The sequence below is a fragment of the Hyposmocoma kahamanoa genome, unplaced genomic scaffold, assembly GCF_003589595.1.
Source record: "Hyposmocoma kahamanoa isolate Upper Pololo Valley unplaced genomic scaffold, ASM358959v1 87, whole genome shotgun sequence".
Classification (NCBI taxonomy): Eukaryota; Metazoa; Arthropoda; class Insecta; order Lepidoptera; family Cosmopterigidae; genus Hyposmocoma; species Hyposmocoma kahamanoa.
This window is the reverse complement of record NW_020654422.1, coordinates 3,852,815-3,879,016: the sequence shown is the minus strand read 5'-3', so window position 1 is coordinate 3,879,016 and position 26,202 is coordinate 3,852,815. Positions and strand designations below refer to the sequence as shown.

At 35.4% G+C, this 26,202-nt stretch overlaps 1 protein-coding gene across 1 annotated transcript; it reads right to left on the bottom strand.

Moving 5' to 3' along the window:
- Positions 1-333: 333 nt before the first annotated feature.
- Positions 334-21,600, bottom strand: LOC113235206 (membrane-associated progesterone receptor component 1-like). Its single transcript, XM_026470831.1, has 3 exons — positions 21,284-21,600; positions 2,986-3,135; positions 334-991 (listed from the first exon to the last, which is right to left on the bottom strand). Exons 1-3 carry the CDS (start codon positions 21,564-21,566, stop codon positions 894-896), a joined length of 531 nt encoding a protein of 176 aa, XP_026326616.1. The 5' UTR covers positions 21,567-21,600; the 3' UTR covers positions 334-893.
- Positions 21,601-26,202: the final 4,602 nt, after the last annotated feature.

The following is a 26,202-nucleotide window of genomic DNA, read 5'->3' as shown; positions in this document are numbered from 1 at the left end:
AAAAATACGCCTAGTGTTTGAATTTTCGTATGGAATGTAACCAAAATCTAAATGAAAAAGGGTCTCAATAGACATCGAGATGGGTCCAAGGAAATGTGCGGATATGATCGTGGGATACCTAGAGAATATCAATGTGAGCAGCTCCCCTGATAGATATTCCATAAAGGGATGCATGACCAAGATTTCCGATCCCACAGCAGATATTTACAAAAGTCTGGTGATATAAAATTTTATATTTCGTTTGGAGAATAACTATACAATCGCAATTAGATTCGTTTACATTTCAACATTTTATTCAAAAATTAAAACATAGTAAAATATACATACCACCTTATATTTATTTTAAAAAAAATCACCTAAATTTTTTTCTTAACATTCTTTTAAATGGTGTCAACTGCTTCATACGAGCACAAATTTATTATTACTATTTAGTTAATTCTTTATTGGTTTGCTTATTTCCAAGATAATCCCTTATCGTCTTAATGATACCCCACTGTTGAGTGGGACCTGTGGGAAAATAATCCTTACTAATTATTGCACTTACTACTTTAAGTGGGTAAATTATTAGAGCGTGTCAAATGATATAAATTTACTATCGATTGATAATATTACTATTTAAACTTGCATTGTTATATAAAAACTTGAACACAAACAATAATAAAACAATAAAGAAATTATGTAAATTACAGACAGGTTGACTACATTCTTATGAAATGAACTACTTTAAAGATAAAGTGAGTGTCTTTTTTCAAAAGATTCTGATCACCACTATCCATAAGCTCACATAAATATGACACAAAATTTACAACGAGTAACAAGCACTTAACATGTAAAATTACTTTCTATGTAGTTTGAATTGCAAATGCGGCAAAAACTTGTAGTGTTGTTTAATTTTATTGTGTCTTCTTTTCCACAGGTTCGGCCTCATCGTCACTGTACACAGTTGGTTGTTCACCGGGCTTCAGGAGACGTCCCACGATGTCGTATTTTTCTGTAAAATAAATTTATCATACAAATACATTATTGCGTAATTATTTAGATCAGTTAAGGGAGCAATTAATGTTGTGTCGTATCGAAACACAATATTAAGGCGCTGAACAAAGATAGTTTGCTAATTATACCTCCGACAAGAGTGAACGAAGGTCATAAAGAAGAAGAAATACAATAACTTTATAATAACTGAATAATTCATGGCGATAACTATAGTACATAAGGGGCTATTTTTATATATCCTATAATTAATGAACACAGACATCCTTATTATTAAAACAACAATAAAATTGTTCTATGACATTATAATTATTCCCGTGTCCTAAAACGTTACAAAGAAATAATAATAATAATAACGCTTACACTCATAGCCCCACTAGGAAAATACTGTATCGCGTGTACCATGGACACACACATAGACAGCCACAAATTACACCCAAACTCACGAGACAAATAAATGCAGGCCATACAAATATTCTCCCGACCCGGGAATCGAACCCGGAACTCTGCGTGGCAGACCAGTCTTGCAAACGTTCGGCCTCGGAGGCAGTTAATAAAAATAATCATACCAATGTCATGTTAATACAATTTAAAAATAACCATGTACAATTGACAATCATTAAATAGTGTTATTAACCGACTTCAAAACAAGAAGGAGGTTTTCAATTCGACTGTATGTTTTTTTGTATGTATGTTATGCGATAACTCCGCATAACATACATACAAAAATTTGATGATTCTTTTTTTGTTGGAAAGAGGGCACCTCAGATATTTGACCATTTAAATTTGAAGAAAATATTCCACCTCTAAGGGTGGCAAACTATGAATGACTTTAGAGATCAGTTTTTTAGTGCTCTGTACTGCGATTATGTTAATAAATCAATCAATCAATGGTACTCTGTGTACTTACAAACAATTTTTTGACACTAGATGCTGGGAAATGGACAAGAAGAAATTCGAATTGTCTTTATTCAAAAGGTAATCAAATGAAGTTTGAAATTGAAATCACCGCTTTTTGAACTACAGTATTCATTAAAATAGATTTCCCCAAAAAAACTTATGTCACATAACTTTTCAGCTTGGGAAACTATCGTATTTCATCTATTTCTCATACTTTATATGAAAATCATAATAATTATAGCACTAAGAAGAAAAATCACATCACATAAGATCACATTACCTTAATCTTAAGATCATATAATCACATAAGATTCAACAAGCGGCCTGCTCATTGCATATCAACTTAGCAATCAATTAAAATTAAGAATAGATTGAACGTGTTTTCTGTAGTGTTGTTGAACTAAATTAAATTGAATCATGTTACGAAAGTTATCTATTAAATACTGTAATGTCGTTTAGGTATTGTCTAGTTTAAGGTCAAAGTCTTGGAGTAATGTATCTTGCCGCTCTCATATCTCAAAACACAGTCTCAATCCTGTGTTTTTGAGATACATCACATCCAACAGATATATGAGACCCTTGGGGGCTGACGTCGTGTTTTTCACTAAAAAGTGTAATGAGAAGTTTAATGGATTTCAATCTATTTATTGCAAGACCAAGAAATAGATCAGAAAGAAGTTAAGGCTAACAGATGTGATTAGCGGAAATGCGAAGTGAAAATTGGCTGATCCTTAGGCCACATATATAAGAGGTTTGAAAATTAAGTAATTTGACTGGATGAAGATGATAGAAGATCGAAAAAAATATTACATGTACAAAAATAGAAATGAGTGTGTGAATGACTGAATATAGTGATGTTCGTAATAGCTAAGGGCAATAAAATTTGATCTTCTTGATCTTCTTTATGAAGAAGTAAATTTTACGAAATGGTAGTAGAATTTGTGTATGAAAGTCCCACCACCGGAAACAGACCTATATCTAAGATCAAGTTCAAAGTTTACTGTCGGACATCGGCCTTTCCGATAGAATGCTGCCTCGTACCATGTACGGCGTCGGATAGACTTTAAAACAAATAAAACTTGATTATTTGGGTACCTCTAAATTGCTCCTCCCATTCTTTAGCAGAGGCAACTTCATCGGGAGAGAGGTCACTGACGTCATCGTACTCCCCTTCTGCCCCTGATACCTGACCAGTGGCAAGACCTCGTGTCGCATCTCGGCCCGCGAACGCTGCATAAGGACCACCTGGAAAACAAAGAAAAACCATTTTATTTCTCCTTTACTTACTTACATTGTGCTTTGCTACAGGGAAAACTCATTCATAGCAGCGTCTATAAATAAATCAGCTTATCAACAACAATATGTCGGACATGTACATAATAGGGTTAAACGTGTGAAATGCATTGCTTATGTATATTATTATACAACTCATTTAAGAGCACGACCTCCTCAAATATATTCATATTGCTTTTTAACTTGATGCATCAAAGTATTAATCTCTATTAAATAACAAACGTTCAGCTGTTCCTGCCCTAGTGCCAAGATTATAAGGAATCAATATTGGTTTCCGCGAGAAATAATGCCCAGCGCGGTGCGGGAATATTAATGGCCCCTTACGTGTCGCAGACCAAGCATCGTTTGATATTAGAAGTGGACTTTTTTGTTACAGTAAATTCTAACCATATGAATTTTTGGAAATCTCTATATCGAGACTGTACAATACACTACACCCTGAGCGAGTAAAGAACCAAACTATAGCATTACAGCTGCACAATAATTTCCTTTCGACATATACTAAGTAATGTTGTGCATATTATTCCGATTTAATAAAATCTATTAGTCTGATATTCCATTACCATGATTATGTATACCGGTAATGTGGAAAGTCGTGAATGAAGTTCCAACTAAGAATCACCTACAAAGTGTATGACTAATTCATAACGGTAGCACTGTACCAACTGCCGAGATCCCTGGCTGTCTTAATGATTACATCGAAATTACGGTTACAAAGTAATAATGAGAATTCTATCATTCTTAAGAAAGTGTGTAGGTGAATGATATGTAACCCCAGTTCAACATATCAATTGTTTACTCATTACTAGACAAGTGTGCCGCCGATGGCCGACTTGACGGCGTTCTTGTAAAATTGGCGTGGCGAAAATTTGTTTTATTTTAACGAAGTACATTAGTTTCTTTGTTAATTAATTATTTATATATTTCTATAAATATTTTCCTACAAATCAAAAAGAAAAACGTTTCTAAGTCTTACTAGTACTGCTAGATTTAAATTAAGAGGTTTGTATTTGTGTTTCTTTTTTATAAATTTTTTTTACGTTGATTATTTTAACTAACAATACCTATATACCCATTAAATTCCCAGTAAAAACGTAAGATACGTTGAAAATAAATACAAATCTGATTTAAAAATGTTTAGTATTTTTATTACATCAAAAAAATATGTGTCACGCTGATTTCACGCCGATCACTCTACCGCCGACGATTTTACGATCGGCGCACATCTCGACTCTTGACTTGACTCGTTGGAGAGGGTGGTAAAGGGAATGATGCATACAACAAAGGCGTTTGTTATGATTGAGGATGACTTACTGATACAAAAATTAGCTATGTCGGCGTCAACGGAGCCGCCCACAATTTATTGAAAGTCTTTATTAACAAACAGAAAGCAAACGGTTCAGGTCAGTGCAAATGACAAAAAACTAGGTCAGCTGCTGATGTTACTACCATTAGTATCCCTCAAGGATCGGTATTGCGTAACATGCTATTCGCGTTCTTCAACGATCTGGCACATTTTATATCAGAGGGTCTATCTAATATAGTTATATTTGCAAACAACACTACTGTAGTAGTGTGTGTTATAAACAACAGAGTTAGATTAGAAAATTACGTATACGTACAAGAAGCTGTGCGAGTGGTCTTTTGCGAATGGGCTAATTTTGCGTCGAAGTCGAACCACATTGATTTTCAAATTGTAATATTGTGACAGTGTGAAATAAATGAGTCCATTGAGTTCGCGTATTAGCGCTATGTTAGCAGGCACGTTACGACAGGGTGCTGGACTATGCCCTTCTCTGTTTTCTGTATATATTTGTTAGCTTCAGTAGCAGTAGAGTTCCTTCTGAAAGAGTTCATCATACGTAACTGCCACTTGTTTCTGCCGCCAAGTAGTAATGTGAGTATTACTGCGTTCCGGTTTTGAAGGGCAAGGATGCGGGAGAAATTGTAGGCATCCATATGCCTACAATTTCTTCAGTCTTTCAGAAGTGTCGTTATCTTACGCCTCAGGGTGAAGGGCGCAGTGGTAGTGCCCCTCAAATGTTTGCGATTTTTAAAGCTCTGAGTGGCACTAGAATTGCTTTGGACAAGCGCATCGCTTACTACCAGGCTACATACGATTTGTTCATCCCGTCATTTGATGTCATAAAAAAAGACTCGAAGAAAACGTCCACGTTCGTGGTTTCTATAAAATGTCTAGAATACATTATTCGTGCCATTCCACTTATTAAAATAACCACAACCTGCTGTGGCTAACTTAAAAAGACCACATTACAAAATTTATGTCATGACTCTTTGAGAGTCCACTACGCATTTAGTACAAATTGTTATTTTGTATTCTTGGTATAATAAAGCCCGTCATCACACATCAAAAGTGCGTTTATCAAATATTATAAAAATAATACGAACCACATGAAACCAATTATGTATAATATGTGAAATTTCATAACTCTTCCTTTCACGGACAATACTTAAATACTACCGCGCACAAGTGTCAGTTTTTTCTTGGCGTGGTGCTTATATTGTTTCAAAATAAAGTGTTCAATATATGTGAATCATTGAATATTGTCAGTACGTTGTTTATACTTCTCTATGGAATAGAAGTAGGCAGCAACTACACAGAAAGTACTTGGAAATCAGGTAACCTATAACAAAGTCGAAATTTTTTTTGTCGGAAAAAATTTTTTAACGTTCGTTTCGTTATAATTCGGATTTCGGTGTGATGAAATTTTGACCAAACGACGACGTTTAATGAGATGCGTATAGGGAAACGAGGTACCCCGTATTCGGATGTTTAAGTTTACGGTAAACGCGCCATTGCTGTTCATGAACGGGTTGAGTATAAAAACGATACCAACAAATTTCGTAGATCCTTAAACCTCTGTTCCGGAAAGTTGTAATTTTTCAGATGTGACTTTATTACATAAAGGGTGCGATTTCATTATAACATATATTAAAGAATAATCGAATTAAATTTGTTAAAACTTATGGTTAACAATGCACCTTAAAGATAAAGTCATTGGTTAATTTCAATACAATAGAATATGGCATGAGAAAATAAAGGAAACAATGCAGAAAATGCTATTGTGTTAAATAGCACAATGGAGTTAATATTATCGAGTGTATAAGACGTACCCAGAAAAAGATAATAAGTCTACTACACAGTACTTCGATTTTCAAAGGCATTGACTAATTTATTTGGGATATGAAAGTGTATGATAAAAATAACGTATAAAAAATTTGTTTTTCCGCGAACCCAGTAAAGATTGTAAGCCTATATCGATATATATTATTATTATTAGTTGTGACGTGGTATCGTATCATATTAGCTTTTAATAATAACTGTTATTTTGTAATATAGTATCACACCGTAAAGGTCATTTTGTAGAATATTTTTTGTATCAACTGAGGACATTATATATCCTGAGTTGCCAATTACAAAAAATATTGTATTTTGACAATCAGCGTAAAGATTGTATTTAGTCGTGATGTAATTTCTTTGCTGAAGAAGCTCTCCATTAAGAGTCTATACAATCTCATAAGGCTTTTGTTGACTCCGCATAACAGTGAAAATATTAAATCAACCACCTTGGAAAAAATATATAGTAAAATTGAGGATATGCACTGATTATACTATATGGTGTGAAAACACGATTCCTAAAAATTGTCATGGTAGAAAAAATACACAAACTTACCTCGAAATTTTACAAGAAAACCGTTGTATTCAATAGGTACTTTACATATACCAATTTTTTTCAATTCAGCTGAACTGAATAGAACAAGTATATTATACGAAAAACATTTTTCAAATAGCTTTAATTTCGTTTGTAAAAACATTAATTCTGAAATAAAGCCACTCGATCCAAACAAAATTAACCAAATTAAATCGAGCTGAGATGGTATCGACACTTAAGGTGCAAAACAACTGCGCTTGAGTTGAACATGTTTTTCTCACCATCCTTCTGCATAAAATAAATAATATAAACGCAACTACAGTCACAAATACCACCACCAAAAATGTACTCGAAATGACAGTAGTTGTGTTTGAGTTTATTATTTTATACTGAGAGAAGATGGGAAAATTAACTACATGAAAAAAATATTCAACGCAAGCGCAGCTATTCTGCACGCTTCATTGAGTTTGCGAATAGCAAATTAATTTTATTCCATTTTTATTAACATGGACTTCCGCAAGTAACGCCTGAACCTATTAATTACTTAAAATAAAAGATGAGATATAAAAATAAAAGATAAAAGACCTTAAGTCCACATTTTGAAATTGAGATGTTTTACAAACATTGTTTTACAGTACAAAAAGTTACGCAATAATAGAAAACATTAAGTGTTTACACACGTCAACTTTTAGCAGCGATGTAAACGCGCGTTCGTGAAACGCGCGATTGCATTGCTACACTTGCGATGCAAACGCGCGATAAATCAAATCCCAAGTGTAGCGATGCAATCGCGCGTTTGTATCAATGCAGTCGCGCACTTGCATCGCGTTTCCATCGCTGTTTAAAATGCGTGCGTGTGTGTGAGGGTAGACGATTTGCGACTGCATCTCGTTTGCGTCGCATTTGCATCGCTGCTAAAAATAGCTGTGTGTAACCGCTCTAAGTTCTATGGCCGTTTGTTTTTACTTAATGTATTTTGTTTGATGTCATTATTGATTTTAAATACCTAATTAGGAGCATATTCTCTTTAAAACGCTTTGTGGTAAAATTACTTTTAGGCACCTAAGGTTCTTTACCTGTCACCTACAGATGTAATACGCATCTTTATTATTATAACTCATGCACTAGAAGAAACATACAGAAAGATTTTTTTTTTAATTTAATAAAATAAAGTATAGAGTGACATTTAGACCTTGTTGTTAAAATGATCATGGCACGGTCTATCTTGTATGTGAGTACATAAATAGTGCAGATCATTTAAGTGACCTTCTCTTCGAAAGCAATTTTGTTTCTTAGTTTATAATAGGTCAAATTAGAAACTGTGAATAAAAGCACTGAAGTGAACCGCAGTATTCGCAATAAATGTTTTTTGTATTCTTTTTCATCAGTTTAATTGTATATTGAGATTCTAAATTTAAATGTACTTAATTTTGGCCCGTTTTCTTGGACTTGTCATTGCTGTCATACTACTTTCTTGTTCGTGCACAATTTAGTGTTTTAAACAAACAGAAACAGAGGATTATTAAAATTTAAAATTGATAAAAGACATTGTCAATGACAAAGAAATAAAGGAAATAAGAGGAGAATATGCTAACGAAAGTATTATTATTACTATGTGAGAAGAAGACTATCCGCCTGAAGACTGCACAAACCCCTTTGGAAATAAAGGTAAGGCGTGTCGCTTTCTTCTCTCCCTAGAGAACCCATAAAGACCTTCGTCTCTAGGGTGTCCATACCCCGGAACCCACCTTGTGTTTGTACCGGTGGTTTTCTCCGCCATTTCTGATAATTTAATTGGGATTAAATCTCATAGTGGTACTGTAACTGTTACGGACTGGCGTGTCGTTTACCATCAGGCGCATGACTTGTTCGTCCCATCAATTACTATTATAAAAAAAAAATTGAAAAGCACCTGAACCTCATTTTTATAATCCACTACAAGCAAAATACCTTCGTTAATAACAATCTAACATAATTACTACTAGATATATAAGGAAAAATCATAATTTTCTGTCTCTGTAGGATATTCTGTAATCTGTGATATAGGTGAGCGTAGAAGCCATTCAATTTATATAAATAACAGGATATCTTGGTGATATCCGTATAGAGCCTTTTATTTAACCTTATTAAGTCCTGTAACCAACGATCTGTCGGGCTTCTTCTTTTGTAAGGAATAAGAATGGATGTATTTCGTACTGATGGTTTTTTTTTATAACATTTTTATCAAGACGTTTATGGAGATACTGAACTCATACAATAAACTAGAATTAAATTAAGTGAACTTTGATAAACTTACAGTGTTGATAGTCTCTAGCGACTTTGTTCGGTTTCGTTTTAAATTATGAATATAGATTCAAAATTATATGGGCTCAAAAACTCGTAATTGTCGCCCAAAAGGCCTTTAGACTTGTTAATAAAGGCAATCTTGTATTTTTTATACACTGAAAAGCCATGATACACATCTAACATACAGATTGTTATGCAAAAGGACCAACAATTTTTTTTTTTTGGAAATCATGAGAGTCATTTGCTTACTTTTATCCGTAGACCCCATGTCCCAGGTATCACGGTAATTCAAATATGATGTTTTTTAATTTACAAGAAATCTTGCCTTTACATCGCAATAACTTTTGTTTGTGGTTATAATAATAAATTTTGCACAAAATAAATTCTGTTAATATAAATAAATCGTAATTTTAAACAAATGTTTTCAAATAAATTACTTGTGTGCTTTTAAAGTGAAAAAAAAAAATCGTGATTTTGTGTAATTAAACAAAAAGTAAATTAAAAGTCATATTTCAATTGCCGTGACATTTACAACATAACCCTATGTAACCCTATATAACTCTATGTCATAAATGTCAGCGGAAAAAAGCTAGCAAACGACCACTCGAACCCTCAAAAAATTTTGTCGGTCCATCTGCATAACACCCTGTATAAATGTGAGTAAACATCAAACTACGTGCTGCTTAATCAGACTCGTCGCGCGGCGTAGTACACTCTTCTTAATTCTACAGGATGTGTGTTAATTACACAGGGATTATGATGTTATTATTTGTAATACACGTTCCTAAAAAGGGATAAGGAAAACTTACTAAAACAGTATGTAACAATATCCTAAGAACGATAAGAATTCCTAATATTATTATCATTAATTGATGTACTGAACATTTACCATAGCAACTGTTTAAGGGTCAAAATGTAACTTGTTTGCTTTTAATGCATACGGAAGAAATCTGATTTTAATTTAGCTTAACAAGATATTTCATGAAATCAATCGTACCATGATTTAAAATGGTTACTCCAATGATTGCGCTTGATACGCTCATAACATTTGACATGTCCACCAGAGGTTGATTATTGCAATTACATTAGTTTTTCAGTACACATTGAGCTAGAAACAAGCCTAACGGAAGTTATGCCACTGTAATAACGCGCTTGCATGCATGGGATCGTGACAAGTAAAACATAGCATATTTTTGCGAAAAAATTTGGCGCGATCAAAATTACACGCGTGTATTTTTGTACACATCGTTTTTTGGTCTCACCACTAAGGATGCCGAAGACCGTGCAAAGTGGAGGAGAAAGAGTAGGAAAGCGGACCCCGGGCTCCGCAGCAACCCTGCTGAGGACGCAACCGGGACAACGCTAAGATGAGAGAGAGATTTTTGTACACATCGTACTTAGTCTAGCCCAGAGATAGGCAAGCGCTCGGGCTTTAACCCGGCGCTTTGTTAACGCCGGGTTTAAGTCGAGTTAAAACCCATTAACGTCCAAAATCGAGGGCAAAAACTATTTAAAATTAAACAATATGTGATGTAAATCGAGTTTCTTCAAATTGAATGACATTACTACAAAAGCTTTCTGATCTAGACGATTCGATTTGCCTTAGAAAGAAATAAATCGATACAAAAAATCGTTACATCCTATAAATTTGAATAGATATAAAAAAAAATCGAAACGCAATAAGTGAGAATCCATTGCAAAGTGGGTATTTTATGGAGTTCCCTTTTTCTTCTGAAAAAACTTTTTATATCAAAATGTGTAATAAGTATGGAATTATACCAAATTCTTTATTGCCCATGATTTTGGGCAGAAATGGATTACAATTTTTTGATGAAGAAAGAAATGGGTTGATTAGGTTTTAACCCAGTACCCATCTGAATCTGAGAAGGAACAATAATATATTTTCTCACACATTCCAAATGATGCGATTTAGTTACCAGAATCGAGCTCATTGTTTGATGGATCGTAAAAACGAAAACAAACGCGTCCATTAACTGTAAATATAAACAGGTTATGACGTTGTAACAAAGCAAACTATGAATCGTGCGCGCATGTATAAAAAAGTAAAGATTGTCTGTATATAAATGACTGATACGTGCAATTTTGTTCACATAGATTTATATAAGTAACTTCTTTTGGTTCAGGAAATAGAAATTTATGGAAGAATATCATATATCCAAACTAAATTTATAAATGCCGAAGTTACTCAGTCTGTTACAATTTTCACGCCTAAACCACTGAACCAAATTTGATGAATTTTGGTGTAGTGATGGATGGAACTTACAAGAAGGATATAGGCTACTTTTGTCACAAAAATAAATCTTAAAGGGGTGAAATAGAGGATAAAAGTGTAACGCAAGCACTCTCTCATAGTTCCGCATTAGTGAAACCCTGTATTGAAAGTGCCATGTAGACATACATAGACAACCACAAATTAGACCCAAACCTATGAGATAAATAAATATACGCCATACAAATATTTGTCTCGACCCGGAAATCGAACCCGGAAAGTCAGCGTGACAGTATGGTAACCGTTCGGCCATGGAGACTGTTTTTTTTTTATAATATCAAGTGACGGGACGAACAAGTCGTGCGCCTGATGGTAAACCTGTTCATAATAGACGCAGCGCCACACAGAGCATTAAATTACAAAGATCTGATGGGCAGCGCCACTGCGCCTATCACCCTGAGATATAAGTCGACAAGTCCCACGTGCCTGTAATTTCACCAGCACTCTTACCTTTCAAAACCGGAACGCAATAATTACTGCTTGGCGGCAGACATAGGTAAGGTGGCAGTACTTTCCTGGATGTACTCCTTCACTAGGAGCTCTACTGCTATTTATAAGTTTGTATGGAGAACCAACAATTTCTCAAATAAGGCTACTCGAAGTAATTACTTATTCTAGGCAGTCGTAGTCATCTGCTAGTTCAGAATTATTCTTAAAAAATATTTCACTTCCAACTGAAGAGTGCGTTCTAAAAAGTTACAAATTGTACATAATTTTTACATAAGTAGGTGATAAAAATATGCGCTTAACATTGTATTTTTTGTATCTTTGTTGTTAAGAGGATTACGTAGCTGTATTCTAAATGTTCCATCTATTCACACCTATTTGATATTCAAAAATATAATTACGTGAAGATCCTTTTGTCGCCTCAAAGTATTAGACGAAATTTAAGAACACGGACAGCAGTATCTCAAGTCTTTAGGCAATATAAATCCGTAAGTACAATTGTTTAGCAGTTGGCCGCTGACTGCTTTGACTGCGCAATCGGACTAAAGGGCGAGCTGAAGGCTCTTAGCCCGTATAATAAATTAAGTAGCGGGCCGTAGGGCGCCCAGGTGGGCACAGTAGTGTTGCCCAATGCCAAACCAAGATGGGATTATTTATTTATTTCAGGAATGTTTACAGCTATAAGTTAAAGATGGTGTATAAAACTAAGCAATATCAAAAAACGCCTATTACAATCCTCCACACCTGGATATCAAAATTACAAACCAAAAAGTAAACCAATAATGCTGATCTTACTTACATTTTTATAGTTTAAGGCAGTCATAAAAATAAATATCTCGTATATATTTCGATTGCCTGTATATGTTACATATAGATCAATATCCATATGTATATACCTTACATCTTTTGAATAAAATACAAAACAAGTATGAGCATACCTACAATCTTTGTTGTCCAAAGTAATTCAAACCTACAATTCGTCTAATGGTCGCTGTGCTTGTCGTAAACAGATCAAAGTCATAGTTGGTGCAGTACTTATTATATGTTTCACATCCACGTAACATGAATATCTTGTGTCGGTAATTTGTGTGATAAAGTGGCATGTGCAGCAAGGGGTGCCGCCTCAAAGCCTGTGCGAAGACCAATTTTTATTAAAAATTAGTCTCCACTCTTGATCTTCGTCTCTCGTCAGTACACTCTGTCTTGGTTTTGGTCTCGGGCTTCAAGATTCTCGCAAGTCTTGTAATTACCAATTCTTACTTGTCAAATTATCCATATTTGTACTATTCTTACAAAAAGTAACAATGTTCAGAATCTGAAGAACGCAATCGAGTAGGCGCCCATTGGAAAGCTGTAGTGTAGAGCAAATTTCATAAAATCGTTATATATTTTGGAGATATGCAAATTCGTAAATTAAAACGGAATCCCCAAAGATATTTCAACCCAAACGCAGTATAATTAATTTAAAAAAACACCGTAAAGCGCATCTGATAATTTTTTTCATACCGTCCATTTTTATATATATATTTTTTTATTACAGCCTACAATAGCTTTTGAGGAAAAATTTTGAATTAATAGTAATAATGGTAATAATATTTTAGAATTAATTGTAATTAAGTGCTCACGTCAGATATCACACATCAAATATCTCTAGTCCTACCTAGCTGAGTGAAGAAATAGATTTCTCGCAGATGGCGTTACAGCAAAAAAAGTCATAAAAAAATTTAATTCTTAATTTTGTTATTAGATTTTCAATTGTATGAGTTTTAAAAGTTATCCTTAATAATGTTCTCTTTATGGGTTAAATTATAATATTTCTATTTGCGGCGTTCAGGATCATGTTAAAACTATTTAAATTTTAGGAACTATGTAACATATGGAAGCAACAAACACTTTTAACTTCTGACTTTTACATTTTATGTACATAATTATGACGTAGACATAGCGAAGGCCAACCAAATGACGAATAAATTCCCTATACATTATTCTCGCTAACTTCGCTAGTTATTTTTGTTTTTTGTTACAAATTTACCATAGGTACACATTATTTTATGTGAATAACAAACTATTTACTTCAAAATAATATAATCATGGACACCATAGTTTTTCATGTTATAATAACCAGATAACTTTGTTATTAAAAGAAAACATGGTTTTGGTACCGATCCTGTTGACCGTTTATTACATAGGGAGCACGATAAGTTTCCGGAACTGGCCACTTACATAAACAATATTTAAAAAGTAATTACAACATTTGAAAAAGGAAGTCTTTGGCTGTAGAATACAGTTTATTTCATATGACTGTCACTTGTTTTTACATTGTGGCATCATTTTAGAAATTGGTTGTCTACATCACCATGGATTTAACTCGTGAAAATTTTCGTAGTATGTTTTTCTACGACTTTAAGTCTAATTTAACAGCTCAGCGGAGCTTCGCTTGGCTTCAAACTGCTTTTGGCGATGAAGCACCATGTAAGACGACTATTTATAGCTGGTTTGCAGAATTCAAACGCGGTCGAGTGAATCTCAGTGACGGATTTCGTGATGGTCGCCCATCCACTGCTATGAACAACAAAAACATCGATGCAGTGCACCGTATGATTAAAACAGACAGGCATGTGATATACCATGAGATTTGGGCATTATTAGCCATAGGCATGAGTTAAATACAATCAATACTACACAAACATTTGGGTGTGAAAAGGCTATACTCTCGGTGGATCCCACACAATTTGTCTGAGGCTCAAAAAACGGATCGCGTCACTTGGTGCAATGGCCTGCTTACCAGATTCAACGAAGGGGTGTCAAATTTGCTGTGGGACATAGCAATAGGTGACGAAACATGGATTTATAGTTACGATCCTAAAACACAGCAGCAATCAAGCGTATGGGTTTTTCGAGATGAGCCAAAACCAACCAAAGTGGCGCGCGTGCGTCTAAGCTGAAGCTGAAGCGGATGATTGCTTCTTTTTTAACAAAACTGGACACGTGGCTACTGTTGCTTTGGAGAATCGTTGTACTATGAATAGTAATTGGTACACGACCATTTGTTTGCCGGAAGTTATTGACAAACTCCGTAAAAATAACTATAAACGCCGTATCATCTTGCACCACAATCATGCCAGCTCTCACAAGGCCAGATAGACAAATGAATTTTTGAAGGTGAACAACGTTGACTTATGAGCAATCCTGCGTACAGTTCCAGCCTGGCACCTGTCTTTTATTTATTTCCAAAAATTAAGAACCAGTTACGCGATCAACGATTTTCATTACCTGAAGAGGCCGTCGAAGAGTATGAAAAATATGTTTCAGAGATTGTCACGGAGAAGTGGCATAAATGTTTTCAAAATTGGTTCATTTGTATGAAAAAGTACATTAACGCTAACGGAGAATATTTTGAGAAACAATAAATTCATTTCTAACCATTTATAGTACTTTTTTCTTATTCATTCCGGAAACTTATAGTGCGCCCCAAGTTTGAAACCAAAGTATCCGTAACCGTAGTATCGACACAAGTTTGAAACCAGATACATATATATATTACATTAATGCCTAAGCCTATGTCTGAGTTAGACATAACTGCAAGATGCAAGAGTCTCGTAGACTCAGTCTTGTTCTTGTTCAAATGTCGCAAGGTCGGTCTTGGTTGTGCAAAAGAGCATGAACAAGATCAAGACTGTAAGACCGACACCGATTTTGGGAAGTACGGGCAAGGACCTCGGCTCAAGACACTATTGGATACTTTTGCCAGAAGGGTGTGCTATTGCAGAGAATCGGCGCGAGTATAAGCTGAATTGGAGGAGTCTTTGTCCTTGATGGCTATTTATTAGTTTTCAATACAGATCTCTAATACGACTAGCATAAGGACTGAATTGTTTGCACGTTTCAAAGCTACAACTAATGCCATGTAGTGGTAACCCGGGGTACTTAATTTCTTCAACCACATTAAATAATTTTATTTACTACACTGCAACGTCATGGTTAAGGCGAATAATACAAATGGTTGAGGCATATGTAATTTGAAGCATTTCTGTTACTAACACCCTATGGAAAATAAAGTATTTTTATATTATTATTTGTTGGTAATGATGACAGTGATAATGAAGTAAATTATAAAAATAAAATATGATATAACGATGACTCAACAACAAGTCTCGTAGTTATCGCTCTTATCAATTTGAACGTATTTGGGTGAGTTAGATAGCAATTCGTTATGTTATTACTTTTGGTATATCACCACGTATAGGTTCGTCTGAAGACTACTAGGTCGTTGCCCAAGTGCTCCATACAAAACTCACCCAAATAGGGTGACGCGTAGTAATGATAGTGAGAAGACACAATCATTGCACAGCAAGTGGGAGCAGGAGAGACGGCGCCAGTCAGAGGGGCGAGTGAGAAGGCGCGTTCCAATTATGCACTTACTAACTTTTTCTGAAATTTGTATTTATTACAGTTGCTAAAGTAAATTTATATGCTGAATTAAATTACCATTAGTTTGTAATGTGGAATATTAGTTTAGTTATTTTGTAACAGTAGAGCTCGTAGTAAAAGAGACAGTCCAGGGAAGTACTGCCACCTTACCTATTTCTGCCGCCAAGCAGTAATGGGATCATTACTGCGGAAGGTCCGGAAAGTTTTGAAGGGTAAAGGTGCTGGTGAAATTACAGGCACATGGGACTTGTCAACTTATGCCTCAGGGTTACGGGCGCAGTGGCAGTGCCCCTAAGATCTTTGCGATTTAAAACTCTGAGTGGCACAGCAACTGTTATGGACAGGCGTGTAGCTTATCATCCGCCGCGTGACTTGTTCGTCCCATCATTTGATATTATAAAAAATATATATATGACGATGTGCAGGTGACCCTACATATGTACGTTTAGTAACTTTTATCAACTGTAGAGGTAAAAAATGAGATAAGAGTTAATAATAGACGGAAGCTTTGGTGTGAAAATCAAGAGACCGCACCTTAGGTGGTATAGTTTTATAATATATGCTTTACAAATCCAGGATGCGTTTTACAAAATGCTTTACAATTTGTACTAAACCTTCCAGTTATTTATTACAACTGGCAAAAATTATGTGGTCCTTCAGTCCACACACGTGTTAAAATCGTCCAACCCGAGTTGACCCGAGAGACGGGTATGTTTTGATATTAAGTGACGGGACGAACAAGGTTATGTGCCCTTGCACAGTAATGTTCACATTACTGCTTCGCGGCAGAAATAGGTAAGGTGGCCGTACTTCCGCAGACGAACTCTTTCACAAAGAGCTCTACTGCTACCAAATGTAATTGTCTGCTCTAAAGCGCTGAAAAAAATAATCCTGTATTATCTGGATATAGGGGCAAAGCATTCTGGGTGTAAAAGGAAAATTGTTGAGTCCCAATTGTACTAAATTAAGAATAAATAGGTTCTTATCTAGATATCTTTTAATAGCGCCTTGGGATTTAATTAAGTTACTCTGTTACTTGTGTTACTAAGAATTGTTTAAGGTCACTATATGATTGTCTTTTTTATAAAATAAAAAGCTCTGTTTACCAAACTATATGAAGACGTGCACACAAAACGACATCAAAAATTTAATTTTCATATTTTTAGAACAAGCTACTGTGCGTGCGCAGTTTCGTTAACATATTTATATAATCCACAATTGAATGATCTATATTGTTAAAATTTATGGTATCATGTTATCATTCTATTTTTATAAATTTGTTTTCAATGGTAGAAAAGTAGTAGATTTGTTATTAACATCGCTTGTATACGAGACGAACAAGGCCTGCGTCTGTTGGTAAGCAATATCAATAGTGGTAGTGCCACTCAGAGCTTGTAGTCACAAAGATCTGAATACTAACGCACACACTCAACATAGCTTCGCGCTAGGGGAAACCCTGTGTCGCGCGTACCATAGACACACACATCGACAACCACTAATTACACCCAAACTCACGAGAGAAATAAATGTAGGCCATACAAATATCTCTCCCGGCCCGGGAATCGAAACTGGGACCTCTGCGTGGCAGTCCGGCATGGTAACCGTTCGGCCACGGAGGCAGTTAAAAAAAAGGAGAATGGGGACTATCACTGCGCCCGTCAGCAAGAAACAAGTCCTATGTGCTTGTAATATTAAATTACCATTCAAAACCGGAACGCAGTAACGCACACATTATTTACTGCTTGGCAACAGAAACAAATAAGGTGGCTGTACTTCCCTGGACTAAGTCTTTCACAAAGAGCTCTACTGCTATTAGACAAAACAGCCGTTAATATTTTTTTTTTCACATGTCAACGAAAAGTGATCGTAAAATAGGCGATTCCTTACGTTATAAAAACAAATTATTGATTTTTTTCTGGTAGTAAATATTATATTAAATATAAAAGGTTATTGTTTTCTTTTTTATTAATTCTCCTATTCTATATTATACAGGCCAAAGCGTCGATGGAGAGACGAACTAGACGTGCACTTACGACTGGACCTCAGTGGCGTAAAACAGAGAGGTGTGGAGAAAGGGGAGGGAGGCCTTTGCCCAGCATTGGAACAGTATAGGCTTAAAAAGAAATATTACAGCCGATAAAAAATTTACAATTTCTTTAATTTTTTGTCAACGAATAGTGACCGTAAAACAAATTTAATGTTTCCTGAAGTAATGCAAAAGTAAATACAATGATCTATTGTAAAAAGTAGTAAAAAAACATTTCTATTATAGCACGAACTACTACTTGTTAATAATAATTTTCTATATTTTTACTCAAAGAACAACACATATTGACCGTAAAATTGTCGTTTCCTGTAGGTACAGTATCTGTTTTAATAATAACAATGTACATACACTTCTAACTTTCAACCTTAAGATTTATTGTTACGGTTCAGATTTGTGTATCACTATTATAATGTTATCCTCTATGGAAATATTCATTGACCCTGACGTAATGCCTTGACGATAATTTGTAAAACGTATTTCAAATCTAAGTAAAAGGTACATACAATAGAACCGTTAGTTAGAACCTCTTATCTAAATTTAGTTTGTCATTACCAGTATCATTGACGAAAGAATATATGTATAAGCATCTATAATGTATATATACTATCTACACAGGCTGTTAATTTAACAGCTTTGCTCCCAAAGGTGGTTACAAAAGTATAAACCCTGAACTCATAAATGTTCATACTACTCGATCGAAATTGAACTGTTGATTTTTTTCGCGATTCACAGTAACACTTCCTTATGGCCGGTAATGCTATTATGTGAACACCTTGTATAGAGGTGCCCAAGTGTACATTTACGGCATCTTTTATTTTATAATATCAAGTGACGGAACGAACAAGTCGTGCGCCTGATGGTAAGCAACACGCCTGTCCATAACAGTTGCAGTGCCACTCAGAATTTTAAATCGCAAAGATCTGAGGGGTGCAGTCACTGCTCTCGTCACCCTGAGACATAAGTTGACAAGTCTCATGTGCCTGTATTTTCACCAGCACCCTTACCCTTCAAAACCGGAGCACAGTAATGCTGACATTACTGCTTGGCGGCAGAAATAGGTAAGGCAGTACTTCCCTGGACGAACTCTTTCACAAGGAACTCTACTGCTGCTGAACTAACGTAATTTGTAGCATTAAGTTTTGTCAGTACAGGTACATCCCTATGGCGGCTTGATGACTTTAATTTCTAAATTGCATATATTTGTGAATGTGTTGTAAAAAATACCTAATGCTAAAGGCAAAGGGAGATAACGTGATGAAACCTGCATGTGCAAAGAAGATTCAGAACCGTTGAAAAACCTGTAAGTCCCCACGCCGCATGGTACTAGGATATTAAAAATTCTCTTGTTAAGAGACCCGTGCCCAGTAGTGGGATGGGTTGGCTCGTATAATTTAACAGCATCCGTGGCCGAACGGTTACCATGCCGGACTGCCATGCAGAGGTCCTGGGTTCGATTCCCAGGCCGGGAGAAATATGTGTATGGCCTACTTTTATTTCTCTCGTGAGTTTGGGTGTAATTTGTGGTTGTCTGTGTGTGTGTCCATGGCATCCGCGACACTGGGTATTCCTATTGTGTTGGTGTGCGTTATTATATTATTATTATAATGGGTTGACGATGATGATGATATAAATTCAGGTAAAACTTACATGTTGAAGGTTAAAGAGACTAGATGTTATTGTGTTATTTAGAACATACAAATCTTAATTATTTTAAGTTTACATTTGCCTTTAAACATTTCCTATGATTTGAACACATCAGTATATCGCCTGTAAATAATATATAATACATTCAAAACTATCAAATTATAGGCGCGCCATGGACACTTGACTTGTGATTGTGCTATGTGTATAGACAATCACAAATTGCACCCAAACTCACAAGAGAATAATAAATGTAGTCCATACAAATATTTCTCTCGGCCCGGGAATCGAACCTGGGACCTGTGCGTGGCAGTTCGGCATGGTAAGCGTTCGGCCACGGAGGCAGTTAATTTTTAAGTTTAATTTTTCATAAAAAAAACGAACTCAAAAGTTTGTGGAATTACATCTCAAATCGGTTAACGGAAAGTGGGTGCAACCCAACACACCGGATTCAACCCATAATTTACCGCCGAGAGAGGTGAAATATTGTCTTGAAATTTAAATGGGACCGCTACTGCTGAGGTATTTAGCCTTTCCAACAAAAAAAAAAGAAAAAATTTACAAAACCGGTTAACAAATGCCGGATTAATCGCGTAATATACACAAAAAAAACATTCGAATTGAGTACCACCTCAGTTATTTAAAATCAGTTTAAAAAACCAGCTTCACTTTATTTAAAAACAACTTTGTGTTCCTCCAATTTGACGCCACTATTATTACTCCATGAAGTTGTCGCGAAAACCTCGGTAACCTGCATCAAGAGCATGCAACATACAGTTCACGTGTTTACATTAAGACTCGTTTATTGCACTTTGATAACACCTTGGTATAGTAAAACCATTTTAAAATGGCCTCGGACAGCTAGGTGACCCGTGTCAATAAACTCTACTAAAGTACTAATTTATAGTAACTCAACAGTACTCTGCAAGGTGCGTTCCTAGGTCATTTAGGGTATTTGGTTTACAAAATAATAAATAGGCTTTAAATGTTTGAGAAATCGACTTTAAGTATTGGTGCTTTATTTTACAGAATAACCGACACACTAGACACAATTACTAGGTTGTATTAAAATGATTAAAAAGTGTAACTATAAACAAACAAGGTCCCAATAAACTTCCTTGAAGTACTCCGTATTTTACGACACAAATAAAACGTCATTGCACCATAAACAACAGTTCATGCAATAACGATGATTGGACAAAAATAAAAAACCGCAACAATCAACCATATCATTGCCTACAGAAACATATTATTACAATTTAAAATCAAGAAAAATTTACTTACCGGGACCATAAAAACGCTTGCCTCTGGTAACATCGAAAATGATTGCATTGACTGCTAACAAAACCCTGCCATCTTCTTGTGTGCCGTCATATTTCTTCAATTGGGCTACGGTCAAATCTTTTCTTAACTTCGGTAATGGAGGAGGCGGCGGAGTTACTTCAACAGTCGTGAATTTCGATTTTATGATCTTATAAATGAGGTACACAATGAAAAACACTAGTATTAAGTTGATGGGACTCGTCAATTCTTCCCACAATGTGGGTGATGATTGTTTCTCTGACATGTTGACGTGTAGCCGCTACGAATACTTGATGGCGACTGATTATAATGTACTGCATCAGTGTTGAGGTCAACCAGTTGTCAAATCAGTGCTAGACGCGTATGTATTTTTGTTGCTATTTTGCAGTGTAATCATTGTACGTTCTGTTTTAGGCTTGATTTTGATCTTAATGTTGTAAATGATAAGTTTATTTTACAATTTTGTGGGAAGGACTGGGTAAATCCTTTACATTTCCATGACTTTATTAACCATTTTGTTTTACGGGCTGAAGCTTGGAGGATCCAGCAGTACCTCTTTGCTTGTGTTTCGTTCCAGCGCACACATCCTTAAATCTCTAAAATTTCTCATGTTTATTTCCTTCTCCTACTCAGAGAGACTGAATCTATATAAGTAATAGTCACTTACTGTTTTGAAGACAATAAGCTACTAATCTGACTACTAAGTCCTGAATATTATAAGTGCCCTTCGAAGACTGACACAATTTGCTCAAATACAGGACATTAAGTAAAAGAATATTAGACAAACGCATACTAATATACTACTAATTTTTATATTAAAATTATGTTGGTAATTAACGTAAAGCATTTGCATTAAAAATAATATTTGCTATTATGTCTTTATCAGGCGTTTAATATAAATTTGCGAAAAATTGCGTCTAACTTTTCATGGCTAAACAAAGCCAACAGCATGTTTGACTTCACACTTAATATTTTAATCCAACTCTAAGTTCTTTGCGATAAGAACACCTAAAATTCGTAGTATAAAGTCGAGTGTCCCGTTGACTGTACATTTTCAATTCTCAGCAAAAGGCCAACAAGATTTACAACTTCTTAATTTTTGCACGGCAAATTTAAACGCGTTTATAAATGGCGTAAAATTTAAAACTTTTCGAGTGAGATTTCGGCAGTTTGTAAAATATCTCTCTAAGTGTCAGTTTTGTACTTGGAAAAAATATGACTGACAATTTTTTATACAGGAATTACCTATAAACCAGTTTATTACTTGTCCTTAATTAATTTTTTAAATCCATAAGAATTGTAATACTAGTCATGCACATTAATGCACTAAATATTTATGTTCACCAGAGTACCCACATAGTGAATAAAGGGCGTGAATTAGCCCAATTATTCCAAACATGACACTTATCTAGTGCACGACAAAGTACCAAGTCGTTTCTGTACGCCTCGCGCACCCTGGGGTACAATCGGCGAGTACTTTTAATAGCAGTAGAGCTCCTTGTGAAATCCACAGTTCATCCAGGGAAGTAGTGCCACCTTACTTATTTCAGCCGCCAAGCAGTAATGTGAGCATTACTGCGTTCCGGCTTAGAAGGGTAAGGGTGCTGGTGACGTTATAGGCACATGGGACTTGACAACATATGTCTCAGGGTGACGGGCGCAGTGGCAGTTCGCATCTTTGCGATTTAAAGCTCTGAATGGCACTGCTACTGTTATGGATAGGCGTGTCGCTTGCCACCAGGCGCATGACATGTTCGTCCCGCCAGCCGCCACTGGGTATTATATATAAAAAACCTTACGCCGATCGGCAAATCTTGTTGGTAAGCTTATTTATTTATTTATTTTGCCATTTATTTCATGTCATATGACCCGTATAATATATATTTTAAGGTCATACAGTCATTTTTAATATAACATACGTATATATAATATAATATAACAATATAATAAACTAAATAACTAATCTACACGAATTGCACTTGTCGGTGACGCGTAAAGCAATCTGGTGTCAGATAACCGGCCGCGGAATCGCCGATACATGACACCACAGACCACATTTCTTCCGTGCATGACACCCTTTGGCCAAAACCCTTTCTTCATGAAGGTCGACAGATGTTCGGTTGGCATTCTCACCATAAACGAATTAAAATTCACGTATTATATCACGAACTAATGATTCTAGTGTATAGCATCGATACGATAAGAAGAAGACTTATCTAGCCTTTTCTTTATGTATTTGGTAGAAGTGTTGCATAACACTCCTTCTGTATCAACGCCATAAAACTCCCAAAATATGAAACGATATTGTTATACATGAATATGCAATATTAAATTTAATGGCATTGTTTTCTACAAGGCTATAAAAATTTTAATGTTGCCTTTAGTTACAATTTAATGACCATTTCCACAAAGCAGGATTAGAATCACGTACAGCAGAGGTAGGCAACCCGCGACCATAAAGGTTCAGTCTTATGAATTTTATGAATGTTATTAATAACTGTCGTGGCACCGCTCTCTTTTACCTGTAACTGCAATAAATACATCCAACCGCATCGCACTCTAAAATGATGTATAAATATTAGGCAACATCGCATACGTTGCTCTGATACCAAAGTAAGTAGCTAAAGCACTTGTGTTGTGGAGACCGGAAACAACGACGGTACTACAAACACTCAGACCCGAGACAATATAGAAAAGTTAGTTTTCTACACTGACCCGACCGGGGATCGAACCCGGGACCTCAGAGATGACGACACCATGAAAACCGGTGTGCAAGCCATTCGACCACGGAAGCCGTGAAAACTCTGTCTAATGTAAGATACTTTGAAAAACTCCTTTCATGAAATCAATGATCTCATAAAAAATTATGGCACTTTGCCATCTGATTTTAATGAATTGGTAGATGCTGCTAAACAAATAATAGAAATTTTGACTATAGTTTCTTATTTAATGACTTACTGAATAAATAAAAAATTGTTCTCGTCTCACTGGTACGTAAATATTAATATATTTATTATTTGGTAAATATTAATTTGCAAACAACTTAGAATTAAGTATGACACTCAAATAGAATATTTAGAATTTCAAGAATTACCAGTCAAATGTTCTTTTTATTGGTTAAGTTGTTTCGATCTGTGATTTTTCAAATAAATATTGTAAATGATAAATGTCTGTTAACGTTTATTTACAAAGAACAATCTAGAGTTTCTTTCTTACTTATTGTTGTTAAGAAAATCTGCCTTACATATGAGTAGTAGGTTTAAATTAATGTGACGATTTCAAATGTACTTTGCTATTTATGAAATAAAGATTGTTTGACTTTGAAATTCAGCCTCTAAACTCACATTAAATTTTGATTCGTTCGGTAATTAGCTTTCAAATACGAATAAAAAATTACTAAAATAAATTAATTGCTGCTATCAAGTAACAAAACGCCAGATACTGGCGACAATCGCCATGATTTTTAAATTGTTTTTCAAAACAGACATGAAAGAAATGAAAAGGCACGGCTAATGAGCAAAAAGAAGAAGAAGAAGAAGAACAAGCATACAAGTTTCAGGAATTATTTGAGTGTTTCTACTTATAAAGACGTGTTTTTCTTCCAAAAGGTTGCCGATCGCTGATGTACAGATTGTTCATTGCTTCAATCGTGACGGAATATGTTCTTCATGACACTTGCATGTAAGTCTCCGACCCGTATTGGGAAAGCCTTCGGGAGAGAGTTATCTCTTTTTACAGGAAACTCCAAATATTAATAGTTTGTGTAATTATTATGTAATTTTCTATATTATTGTTTATAATTTGTGTATCTCAAATAAAACCGAGTTTATTTTTTAATTGATTGTGTAATTTAATATTTTCTACTATTTTAAATTTTAGGATAGTTTTGATGACATAATTTAAAATAACTTCTATAGGTGGCTCGGGTTTCGCCCTACAGGGTCCTTATAACACTATGGGTTCTCATATAAGTTTTATATGGCAATAAGTAATTCTAAGATATAATTAACTTTACTCAAGAGACGATATTATGGTACCGAAGCAGTTAATTATTAACCGCGGTAATTTTATCACAGTAATAAAGCAGAAACGCTAGAGCATATACCACTTTTATAGTCTATTAAGTATTTCTTAGTGCAAATTTTAAGAGCTCTGAGAGTGTGTGTTTATATTTGACCTACAAATTATTGTCAAAACATAGGTGGTAACCATAAGTCGTGAAAAGCTTTATTGAAATTGAAATTTTCCATGGAACCTGTAGACATCTGAAAAACAATTTCATGATGTGAGTGAAGTTCCGACTCCGCATTGAGCCCTCGTGGAATCTATAGCCCAAGCCCCCCCGCACTGTGAAAGGGCGCTATTAGATTTTAGAAAACTGTTCGAAGGGTAATATTTAACTTATTACTTAAATTGTGTTCTCCTGTTACACAGGTATCGTATCACTGGTAAGTATCAACTTGAGGCTCTTGATTCGATTGAATGCAAAGCCAGGAGATTTATTGGCGACGATAAGCTCAAATCTTCATAGTTTAGCCCACCGGTCCAAGGTTGCCTGTCTGTCGGTTTTCTACAGAATATATTTCGGTGAGTGTGCCCATGAGCTCCATCAGCTCATCCCGCCGGCCCCCTTTTACCATAACATCCAGATGTACGGCGGGATATCATCCTTACTTGGTCGATATTCCCTTCAGACATTCTAAGCGCTTTTTATCACCTTTTATTATGCGCACGGCCCAGTAATGGAACTCCCTGACTGTGACTCTGTTTTCGAGCTCTTACAATCCCAGTAAATTTAAGCTAGGCGAGCTCATTCCATCGTTGATCCTATCTTTGCTCCAGATCTAGTCAGGGGTCAAGAGCAAGTCCATTTAATTTAAAAAAATAATCTGATCTTCTTC